General features: G+C 39.7%; 1 protein-coding gene across 1 annotated transcript in view; it reads left to right on the top strand.

Moving 5' to 3' along the window:
* The window catches only part of Asxl3 (ASXL transcriptional regulator 3), a 106,080-nt gene that overhangs the window by 16,721 nt on the left and 76,901 nt on the right, over positions 1–12,458 (top strand). Inside the window, exon 3 of the mRNA XM_057788755.1 lies at positions 2,522–2,643. Coding sequence (XP_057644738.1) covers positions 2,522–2,643 — 122 coding nt within the window. The remainder of the gene's footprint in view (positions 1–2,521; positions 2,644–12,458) is intronic.

Genomic DNA, 12,458 nt, shown 5'->3' with positions numbered 1-12,458 from the left:
TTTTATAGTTTTTTTTTTTAAAAAGAATTACTAGCAAAAGTATTTCCTAAAGAAATTGATAGTAAATTTGAATTTATATGTTCATTGCACTGAAGCAATTTCATTTGTTCTGTGAGGTTCTCATTACCTGCATTTGGTTCTCCATTAATCCAGTCAGTAAATTTTCAGTTTCGTGAGTGGAGACGGCACCCAGCATGTAGGAGCCATAAAGCATATTTGCTAATGCCTATTTTACTTTTAGCTGGACGTTTTTATGTCCATGGCAGTTGGTTGGTCCAACTAGGATGACATATCCTGTCTGCCACCTCTCTGTCACCTCCTTCGTTGGCCACACGTTGTAGAGGCTTCAGAATATTAGGTATGGATCTATCTTTTAAGTGTGATCTGTTAGGTATCTATTGGTAAAGAAGTGTTGGTGAAGTGTCAGTAACCATACCAGTGCAGTAGTCATTTCAAGGAAAGCAGCCTGGTACCCGGTGTTTACTCAGGATGTGTTATAACGGAGTCTTTACTAGAACATCCAGTCTGTCTTCGTGAAAACTGTCTTACTGTATCAAGCAAAATAAAGCCGTCTGATCTGTAATTTAAAGACTTCAGTCTCTATATGTACATCCAAATCTTTTCAAAAGAAGATTCTCTCTCTCTCTCTCTCTCTCTCTCTCTCTCTCTCTCTCTCTCTCTCTCTCTCTCTCTCTCTCTCATGTGTGATTGTATGTGAGCACTTGCCTGAAGAGTTCAGAAAGGGCCATCAGACCCCATAGAATTGGAATTATCCACAGTTGCACTCCAACCCACACAGGTACTAGGAACCAAGCCTATGTGCTTTAGAAGAACTTTAAAAAGCCCTTTTAACACTGAGCCACCTTTCCAAAAGCATATACCAAAATGTGTTTGCTTTAGTGCTTCCCGGGTAAGGTACTCTCCCACTCAGTAGCCTAATCCTCTAAGCCCAATTAACTTTCCACTTAGTACATCCAACACCATGCAGCTAAATTATAATTCTCAAATTGTGGGATTTTCTGCATCAGATCTTTGCTTTGGGAGGCAGGACTTTTGGTATCAAGCAGTCAGCAATGGAACTGGGCTAGCCTGGGATCCCAGGTATGACCTCATGGGACTGATTTAGCCTGGGGTTTCAGGTATGAGCTCACTGTCTTTAACAGCGTATGCCTTTCTTTGCTTTTCTGAGCTCTAGTTTTCTCTTTGCCCTATATGCAAATGACACATTTTTCTTATAACAAACAAACTCTATGAACTAACTGAGCTCCCATATGAAAAGTTTCTTGAAATGTAATTAGCAGTAATTAACATATTTTGCTAAATATGTTCATTTTGACTTCCTAATTACTTTCTGTATTAAAACAAAACTCAATTAACTCTGGTTTCAGCAAAACTTTTCAATTAATTACATGTTCAATTCTAGGTAGGATATGCTAGTCTTTCAAAAGCAAATCTTATGTAAAGAGTGTATCCATTTTAGACTACAATAACGATTTTTCCTTTTACTGAGGATATGTGCTGTTTATTGATAACTATACAGTCTTTATTCTATAGTTTTCTTAAAAAGTCTGTTCCATACCTCCTCCCTCAAGTTGCCATCACTGGGAAAATAGTCTTGACTTTTCTTTTACCCAGTGCCCTTAAAAAGCCTTGTTTTGAGCTTTGACAATATGTTCTTGAGTTATTTTCTTCCCTGCAACTTCCTCTTGCCTCCTGCTTTTGACATATGCCTCCATTCTGCCACCTACCCTGCCACTTTCCAACTTTGCTTCTGCTAATCTCTCCCCTTCCTCTAGTTTATGGATAGCAAGGTCCTGCCCTGGGCTCCTGCCCAGCCCTTCCCACGTGGAGGATGGCTGAAGGAAGAGCTCCTAAGCAAATAGTTCACAGAGCAGTGGGCCCTGTATGTTCCACGATCACCCACTTCAGAAGGACACCACTTGTCAATAATAGTGTTAAGTGAGAAAATTCCCTATGTGGGATAGGCCAAGCGAAGGCCTGGACCGAACAAAGATGGGCAGAACTCATTGTTATCTGCAGAGGGTAAATTGAATTGATAGTAAGCATCATGGATCTTATCCCATAAAAAGAGAAGCACAGCCTGAACCTCCAGGGGGTAGCTATTGGGCAGAAGAATGAGAGTTTTAATCTGTAGACCTGAGTTTGCTTAAAACAATTTCTCTCACTGAGATGTTTCCAATGTAGGATCTGCATATGAAGATAGATTTAGGGCCCCTTGACCACCACATTGTAAGGCAGGTACGTGGCTGTGTGTATGTCATGACACAGACACAATTGCCAGTGGGAATCAAAGCTCGGCTGCCTAAGCACTTAAGTGGAACTGTGGCCACCGTTACTAAATGATCCCTTCTATTTGAATCCAGATACGTCTCCTCGTACTGTGCTATTTTGCTGTATTTTAAGTATCCATTTTCAAGCAGAGAAAGCTCGTGAGTTAATTACAGTGGGTGTAAAAAAAGGAATTCAAATTAGTAATATCATTATCTCTCTCTGCTTCTAGTGTGTACGAAGCAGGTAACGGATGAAGTATCTTCCACTCGAGACTGCAGCCTTACGAATACGGCGGTGCAGAGCAAGCTGGTGTCTTCCTTCCAGCAGCACACCAAAAAGGCTCTGAAACAGGTAAGAGGCCATCTTCTGTGCGTAGCACTTCAGTTCTGCCCACAGAACGTTATGGTTGTGGTGCATACGAAATAAGGTAACTAGGAACCTAAAATCAGGAAGTACCAGAAGTTCTCTGGATTTGGCTGTTTCTGTAATATTAAATCTAATAATCTTACTATATATTAAAAATTAAGTGAGGATTGGATTAAGAACTTAGATATAAAACAGATAAAACAGAATAGAAAATGTTCTTGGAGTCATGTAAGAATGTGTGTGTGTGTGTGTGTGTGTGTGTGTGTGTGTGTGTGTGTAATTTATAGTAAATCTAGTTGGGCTCATAATTGTGTTATATAATTTGGAAATTATATTTGTTTATGATCATCCTGTTTAGTTAGCCATTGCCACAGTAAGGGATATTATTTGATACTGGATAGAGTCTCATCTGTTTATCATGGAAACTCCCTGACCTTGGTGGCCTTGACCTGAATGGCCTATGCTTTGATGGTGGTAGAGGTAGTGGCTGTGATATGGTTTCTGGACACTCATACAGCCTGATTTAAATCACTTTTGTTCTCAGAATCTGGAAAACCCAGTTTCCTCTCTGAATCACTTATGTCCCATCAAAACTGGGAGCAGTGAGAGTACTTTTCCCATAGATTGAGCTGAGGAATAGTCAAGATGATGTGTAGGAAGCTGTGACAGAGCATGGTTGTCCCATGATCCCCACTGGGTGAGTGTCAGCTGCTGTCCCACACCATCAAATGCTTAACTGTGAGGAGAAAGAAAGTTACCATGGTTAGATAGGCTGTGCAGTAGTGGTTACACTGAGTGTGCGAGCCATGGTTAGATAGGCTGTGCAGTATTGGTTATGCTGAGTGTGTAAGCCAGGGTTAGATAGGCTGTGCAGTAGTGGTTATACTGAGTGTGTAAGCTATGGTTAAATAGGATGTGCAGTAGTGGTTACACCGAGTGTGTAAGCCATAGTTAGATAGGCTGTGCAGTAGTGGTTATACTGAGTGTGTAAGCCATGGTTAGATAGGCTGTGCAATAGTGGTTACACTGAGTGTGTAAGCCATGGTTAGGTAGGCTGTGCAGTAGTGGTTACACTGAGTGTGTAAGCCATGGTTAGGTAGACTGTGCAGTAGTGGTCACACTGAGTGTGTAAGCCATGGTTAGGTAGGCTGTGCAGTAGTGGTCACACTGAGTGTGTAAGCCAGGGTTAGATAGGCTGTGCAGTAGTGGTCACACTGAGTGTGTAAGCTCCATCCTGCTCTCCTGCCCACCTGTGTTTAATGCACTCCTTCCGCAGTTCCACCAAGTCAGGAACAGAGTTCCTGTTTCTGTAATGTGTGTATAACTAGGAAAAGAGAAACCGTGTTTTCCAAAACCAACAGACAGGTTTTTCCTTGATGCTCTTATAGCTTCTTCCTCCTTTTCCTCATCTTCCTGTCCTCCCCAGTGTGGTTGTTTTTGTTGTTGTTAAGATGAAAATGGAATTTGAAATGAAATGTATGCCCTGGCAATGCTGAAACATGTATGGGTAGCCTGTATATGACGGGTTCTGTTGAACTTGAACTTGTCCATATTGGGTTTCATGGTAAGTTAATGAGGAAAACTGATCAGGCCTCTTCCTCAAGATGGCTGTGAGCCACCATGTGGTTGCTGGGAATTGAACTCAGACCTTTGAAAGATCAGGCAGACCTCTTAACTGCTAAGCCAAAGATAGACTCTATTTACACTAGGCTAGTCTTCCGCACTCAGCAACCCCACTACTCCTGCTGATATTCCACATGGGGCTGACCATACCAGCTAATATTTACTTGTAGACTGGGGATGCTTCTACTACCTTTTCTGCCTCAAAGAAGGAAATACAAGAAGAAATAAAAACTGAGCATTTTAATATTGAGTTACGTTGCTTTTCTATTCTCTATTAATTATTGAAATTATGATCCTCCCATCCATATTTAAGGTTTTGACAGTATTTTTCCTTCAGACAGCTAAAATTCTTGGAGTAACTTTTCGTTCATATCATGAATTCTGTGAGGCATTTTTCAGATGCCGCAGAGCAAAACTGCGATCAGCATTGATATCCTTTTTTAATTTGTGAAATAAAGGATAGAGTTGGTAGGCAAGCCCAAGCAAATGCCCATTCAAGCAGCAAATAGGAAATAGCATGTAGGCAATAAAATACTAAACAGCACAAAACAAAGTGTGCAAAATTGGACACTTGTGGCTGTGGCATTTAAGAAACATAAATTGGATCATAAACGAAACGCGTGAATCCAAAGTGGTCTGGAGGATGTGCACACTGTGAGTCCTGCTGGGCGTGAGTGGGAAGAGAATGAATCGGATCTCTGTAGTGTTTGGTGTCATTTTCCCTCACTTCCATTGTTTCAGCTTCATGTCATTTGAATTTTTTACAGTTATTGATGTTGTACAACTTTGACTTAGTGGTGTTGTTGCTGGTTACTCTTTCCTCCTTTCTTTTTTCTTTCCCTTTTTTGTAGAAGATTATGTGTTCATGAGAAGCACAACTTGCTTATAGTTTAAACTTTGTCTTTAGAAGTATGTGTATGAGTTTTTCAATTATAGGAAAGAATTGTTTATTTCTATCTTAGAACGTCTATGTTATAATCAAGTAGCAAATTAGCAACGAAGTAGCTATGGCTCAATATAGGTCAGATATGCTAATGTTCCATTAATAACTAATTTGTATTATAAATAACATTAAAAAAAAAACCTCCCCGGGTAGAATTTTACTGAGATCCCTGTAATTGCTGAATGCCTTAACACGCCATTTAAAACTTGACCAAACTTACAGCACTTACATTGTAACCTCAGACAATATGTGCCTTTCATTTACTTTAGACAGTTGAAAGATAGAATTTTTATCGATGTCTACAGTGTGAACATGTACATATGTGTCTGAACACAATTCCATGTATGTGAATATATGTTCCATGTGTTTTTATACAATCATACAATCACAAATTTTAATCATAGCATGGAAGACAGCTAAATCACTTTAGTGATGATTGCCTCAACTGCTGTTTATGTTATTACTTACCCTTTGAAGTATGCAAACAGTTATGAGCCCATTTTGATTTTTCTTTGTTGCTGTTATTTGAGAGAGGGTCTCATGTAGCCCAAACTGGTCTTGAACTTAGCATGTACCTGAGGATGCCCTTGAACACTCCATTCTCCTACTTCCACATCCTACGTGTATCACCATCCCCAGCTATATACCTGCTTTTCAGGTAAACCGAGGTCCGGAGAAGTAACCTAAGTTGTTCAAGACCATCACATCTCTATAACTTTCAGAGACAATATTTGAATCTAAAAGTTCAGTTTCAAATTCTATCCTCATCATCAATATCTCCTATCAACATATGGTGTGCCATTGGGCAAATACTGTTTTTGAAACTATCTATGGAAATATCCATACTTCAGTTTATGTATTGCATCAGAAGAGCAACACAGTGGGGTCACTAGGAATAGCATTTCCTCAAACAGACTGAACTGTGTATGTTGAGTACCTGCACGTAGTGATGGCCCGCACTCGGCTACGTTAGACACTATAAATTTACGAAAAATACATTCTCATTCTTGCCCTCCCATGGTTAAACATCTTTGAATCTCCAGTTAGTTTTCTCCCCGAGCTTTATGAGAAACCCAGGTGCCATGGGACTTCCTCCATCAGCACACATATGCACCAATGAGCAGTCTGAATCCTCAGAGGACCCTGGCTTCATTATAATGTCATTTGCATTATGACTTAGGTCTTCTCGTAGGCTTTTTGAAAGGATAATGGGATAAAATGCCCTAAAATAGAGAATCTGATCTACCATAACTGGGGAGAGAAGATCACCTTATCCCCATGAATGTCAACCCACTTCATAAATATTTATACAAACTTAACAGAAGTCCCACACTACAGAACCCAATGTGATGCTAGTGCCCTTTTGGGTCAGCATGCCCAGTAGCTCTTTGGGTATATGAATGCACTTTGCTCAGCTTAATAAGCCTCTTCTTAAATTGTGTGTGTGCTCTGATTCAATAGATCTGTAATGCAAAGAAGTAGGTGAAAACAAATTCCTATGAGCCCAGGAGCCTTTGCATCACAAATGTGTAAATCAATAACTAAAACAAAACTCTTGCAATCAAAGCCATACACAGTGTCCCAGGTCTAAGCTCCTCACTGTTTGATACAGCATGCCATTTTAACAAGAAAGTTCTCTGACCTCAAACTGCTGATCACAATGTAATTGTAGGTTGGACCGTATAGAAGCTGGAGAGCCTTGGCTATTGCATAGCCTATTTTCATTGTTCCAAGATATCTAATTCCTTTAACTTTCAAATTATCATGAGGTTAGTGAATGTGGTGGACGTAATTGCATGGATACCGTTTTATTCCCCTACCGTTTTGTTGTTATTACTCTGTGTAAGCATTCTCAGAGTCCTCCACTATGACCTGGTTTCCTGTTTCCTCTCTGCTGTGGTATTTAGTTTGTAAGGTTCTTAGACACTGTGGAATGATTAGATTTCTCAAAGAAACTAAGCAAGATTATATTTTGGAATCTTAACCAGCAAAAGACAATGATAGGACGAATGAGAAGAGGGTGCACTGTGTTCTGGCAATGGTTTGGTAGTGACAGTCACCATGTGATGTCTCTGTTAATCTGACTTCCCTCGCTTTCTTAGGATATTAGAAGCTGCAGACCCTTCATCCATGTGCCATGGCAGAGCAGATACAGTGCTGGTATTTTGCTGTGTTATGGTGGTAGCAGTGGTTTACGATCACCAATCACAATGCTTGCTGTTGTGCCTAGCACAGACAGCTGTTCCCATGTGTGCATTTCTAGTTATTTTAGTGTTAGCATTCATTGCCTGTGATATTTTCAGATTTTCAATAAAGGGCTTACTGCATTCTGCACATTCTTAAGTTACATTGTTGGTCTTGTTTCTCCATTAAAATACAGTGAACATTCATTGTTTATAGTGCCAAGTCAACACAAAATCTTCTGTTATTCAGTTTTATTTGATTTACTCCCATTAGAGTAGACATGACAGTGTTTTTTTCTTTCTTTCTTTCTTTCTTTCTTTCTTTCTTTCTTTCTCCTTTTCTTTCATCTTTCTTTTTTCTGGAGCATTATTTAGAAATCTTTCTATCAAAAATGAAATGTTTATCTAAAATTTTTTTCTGTTGTTTTCTAAAAAAATCACTATATGTCTGTAAAGAAAGTATATTCAGCTGGCAGTTTCCCTTTCCTTTCACAGAAAGACACAACTAACTTGAAGTGAGTGCCGAGTTATTTCTCCTTTGTTCAGAGACATTTTTAATTAATTTTATATTTATATGCATGGCTGTTTTCCCTACATTGTATGTGCTCCAATTGTATGCCTGGCATCCCTAAAATCCAGCAGAAGGCATCAGATACCCTGTAATTGGAGTTACAAATGGCTGTGAGCCACCATGTGGATCCTGGGAATTGAACCTGGGTCTCCTGAAAAAGTAGCAAGTGGTCTTGACCAGTGATTCATTTCTTTGGCCTGAGAGCTCATATCCTGAACCAAAAGTGTGAAGCAAAGAAAGTCACCTAGACATACTGGGGGGTTTCCAGTGGCACAATTCTTCGAACACGGTTGCACCATTGAAGCCTCCCCAAATGGTGTCACCAGATGTTGGATGTGTTCAGATGTCCACTAGGGTCAGTTCTCATTCAAACCTCTGCACCTCCTATCATGGACACTGGAAAATGTACAGCTTTGTATGGGGGACCATTTCAGAATTTCTAGACTCCCCATCTGCTTATTAATTTAGATCTTAGCTTTGCTTCCTTCTGGGTTCAAAATGATTGGATGTAGAGTTGTTCAATCCAACAATCTATTTGCATTTCAGAATAGAGGTTAGCCTGACAATTAAAGGTACCTCAGTGGCATTGTACTCCTAAAATGAATATAGACTAATGTGGAAGACCAAGTAGCTAATGCTGAGGTCAGAGTCAGTATAGATGAATAACTAGGGCCACCACTGGCCTACAGGAGACTAAAACAGTGTCCCCAAGATGTCACAATGGAAAAACATTTTCGCTCTTTTAGGCGATACTTGTATGCACCCCCCATAGGCAAAGCAGGTTTTCCTTATCCCTTTTTTAAAAAATCTGTCACATAGATGTATTTTTAAGTTAAGGAAAATCCATTCTAAGGATAATATTCTATTATATCTTTATGCTAGGACTCTTCATACACACACACGTACATATAGCCACACATACACGTGTGTGTGTGTGTGTGTGTGTGTATGTTTATCAAAAACTCTAAGGGACAGGTACAATGAAAAAAGCACTCCTAGTTTGAAAGAGAACCCGTAAGAACTAAGAACCCAGAGGAGTCAATGGGAGGAGTCTGGATGTGTTTAACTTTCCTTGGTATACAGGCAAGTTCATGGTGGTACATAGTAGATAGCACATATTGTCGTCTGTAGTTGCCTTTTTTTTAAAAAAAAATACATTATTCATAAACATGAAAACAGACCTAAAAAATTAGATTTGATTCAGACATGGTTAGTGGGGTGGGGGAATTGAAGGTCTGAGGCCAGACTGGGAAATGTGGTCACACCTTGTATCAAAAAAAAAAAAAAAAAAAAGAAAAGAAAAAAGTACAAAAGACTGAAATGTGGCTTCCTTGAGTACTTGCATAGAGTGTGTAAGGCCATGGGCTTAATCCCATTACTAATAGAAATAAGCAAACAAGGATTAGATTTGCTGAACCAGCTGCTAGGTGTATGGGCATGTGCTAACCTCAGCTTCTTTCTCTGCTCTCTCTGTCCTCCCCACACCATCAGTGCTCAGCGTTTTCCCTGCTCTCTGTCCTCCCCATACCGCCAGTACTCAGTATCTCTTCTGTCCTCCCAACACCGCCAGTGCTGTCTCCCCTGCTCTCTTCTGTCCTCCCCACACCGCCAGTGCTCACTGTCTCCCCTGCTCTCCACTGTCCTCCTCACACCGCCAGTGCTCACTGTCTCCTGATCTCTCTCTGTCCTCCCCATACCACCAGTGCTCAGTGTCTCTCCTGCTCTTCTCTGTCCTCCCCACACTGCCAGTGCTCACTGTCTCCCCTGATCTCCTCTGTCCTCCCCACACCACCAGTGCTCAGTGTCTTCCTCCACCAAGGGCCCAGGTACCTGGTAGGCAGGAAGCATGTCTAAATTCCCTTACTAAGAGCTATCTGGGTATCTGATGGCTCCAATGGAAACAGCATTGTTTTGTCTTCTGTTAATGGTAGGGTGTGTGTGTAGGGTGCGCAGGGACCCTCATTATGTCGTATGTGTAGTGTGCCCTGGAAAGAGTTGAACAGGACAGTTGCTGTTGGAGTCTAAAGAGATGCATTGTAGTTTGTGACATCAGGACCCCCCTTTACAACCAGATGCCATAGAAAACAGACACAATCCCTTCAATCCCTTTTTTGTTGTCTACCCTCTAGGTGCTGTTTGAAATTTAAAATAATGTGTGTTGAATATTGTGTGTGTGTGTGTGTGTGTGTGTTTCCAGGGGCATGTGCCTATGTGCATGTATATTAAGGCCAGAGGAGGATGCTAGGTGTCTTTCTCTATTGCTGTCTGCTTTATTCTCTATCACACAGTAATGGTGTGTGGCTGTGTATGGCTTTTAAATGGGTGTTTGAGGATTCAAACTCAGGTCTTTACCATTGCATAATAAGTACTCCTAGTCACTGAGCCATCTCTCCAGCCCCAGTACTTGTTTTGCAAGGGCATAGCAAAGAACTATGTATGCTTCTCATGTACTTAAAATTATTTTGTTTTTTATGTTATGGATGTACTTACATTGTGTTTTCTAAAGTACTGAGTGGGGCATTTCATCATCTTTAAAAATATCGTTTTGGGAGGTATTGTTTAAGCTTACATGTTTATGAAATGTCATTTGAATAAACACTATGTTAGTTTTTCTTTATCCGACCTGACAGTAATTCACAGTAGCCATAGCTTTTATTCTCGTATTCCATCTGCCATGGTTTCTATCCAGTTAAATCTTTGGCTGTAGAATTCACTCAGCTCTAGAAACTAAAGGTGTAAATTTTTCTATGTTTTTATTATTACTGATCACAGATTATAAAAGAAGCATAGCATCTTTGACTTTCCATACAGAGATCTAGGCAATTAGTTAGTTGATTTTTTAATAGTTAATCAACATTTTCCATAATATAATCCCATAACGTCACATGCACACACAGAGAGGGTATTTTTAGAAAGTTAATATTTCTCTAAGAGTATTTGAAATTGATACCTGTACTCATAGAGATTCATTGCTATATTTACTGGCCGCCGTTATTCTCTTATGGAGATTACCACCATAGGTGAAAAAGACTTCGATTGTAATTGGAAGCACTGATTTTCTTAATTCTTTTGTATTGTTAGGTTAATGTCTATAGAGTGCTTGGCGTGCTTATATAAATGATGAGAAAGATTTATGCAAGTATGTTATACAATTTATGTCCAATTATATACACAGCTTGAAGAAAGAGTAAATCCTTAAATAGTTTATAGCACACGTGGCCTCATGAAATCTGTTATTGACAGCAGGCTGGGTGAAATGGATGGCTAATATGAATCTTTGTATCTCAGGTTCCTCAACAGTGCCTGGGATGTTACAAAAACTATAAATATAAGAATCCTAGGGGGTAATCTTTAGTAAATACATCATTTATAATAAATTCTCCAGCTCTTCCTTCTGTCATGTGGCTTTAAATCTTATCTGAATTTGCCTCTAAGTATTATTTAATTTTTCATTTCTTTAAGTATGTGATTGCTAAATCTTACGGTCAACAAGTCAAACATACAGCTCATATACTGTGTAAATAAGATTACATTATTTTTGACAGCCAAGGAATATATAGTCAAGGCAGTATTTCAGGAGACTATGACAACTGTTGCTCAAAGCACATTAATCATTTAACTGAGACATTGTAAAATTAGTAGAAATTGCACAGAAACCAGGAATAAAAAGATTTGAGACCAGTTCGTGGCCAGCCTTTTAACCTTTTGAGGAATTTCAACATTCCTACGGCTTCAGGTTTTAATGGCTTTTCCTGTTTCGTGTGCTTAAAACCCTTTTTATTACAGGTAATTTTCTGCATAAAGCAATCTGCTAGATAAAGCTGTATTTCAAAACTTTTAAATGCCTTTTATTATATTACCATCACCATGGTGGATTCATTTATGAATCACAAAGCTTTCCCATTTTGAAGAGACTTATTCTCCTATCTATTTTTTCTTGGATTTGCCCAAACCCCGTCATGTTCGTGTTCTGAAGGTTAATGCCAAAGTCAAGCAGACAGAAGCCAAGGGCTGCAAGCTTTCCAAGATTAGGACTGATTCCCTTCACAGAAATAAATGATTCCTGCCATGTTCGCTGATTTTGTGCAGCGCTCCCCACGGCTGAGTGAATGCATCAATACAGTAGTCCTTACATGCCGTACATACTGATGACACCCGGTGTTAACTGATTGACTGAGCAGCGCTGGAGACGAAGCACCTGCAAGAGAAGTGCAGACACATATATTTTTATCCTGGTTTCGAAACATTTATTTTACATTTATTTTACTTGGGAGCCCTAGTATCAAGTCCTATCGGCTTTCAAGCCACACTTCTAAGGTAGAGTAAACCATTCCGTGGTGCTTTGTTATCAGAATTAGACCGAAAATGGCCTCAGGCTTAAACCCCTTTGCCAAAGCTCAATTTTCTGCTTTGGAGGGAAAATGGACAGAGGTGATTACTAAGGATTCTAACAAGTCAGGGGCTCTGGGGGACTGAAGAT

Source organism: Chionomys nivalis, chromosome 14 (assembly GCF_950005125.1).
Source record: "Chionomys nivalis chromosome 14, mChiNiv1.1, whole genome shotgun sequence".
Taxonomy (NCBI): domain Eukaryota; kingdom Metazoa; phylum Chordata; class Mammalia; order Rodentia; family Cricetidae; genus Chionomys; species Chionomys nivalis.
This window is presented reverse-complemented; position numbering and strand designations above follow the sequence as displayed.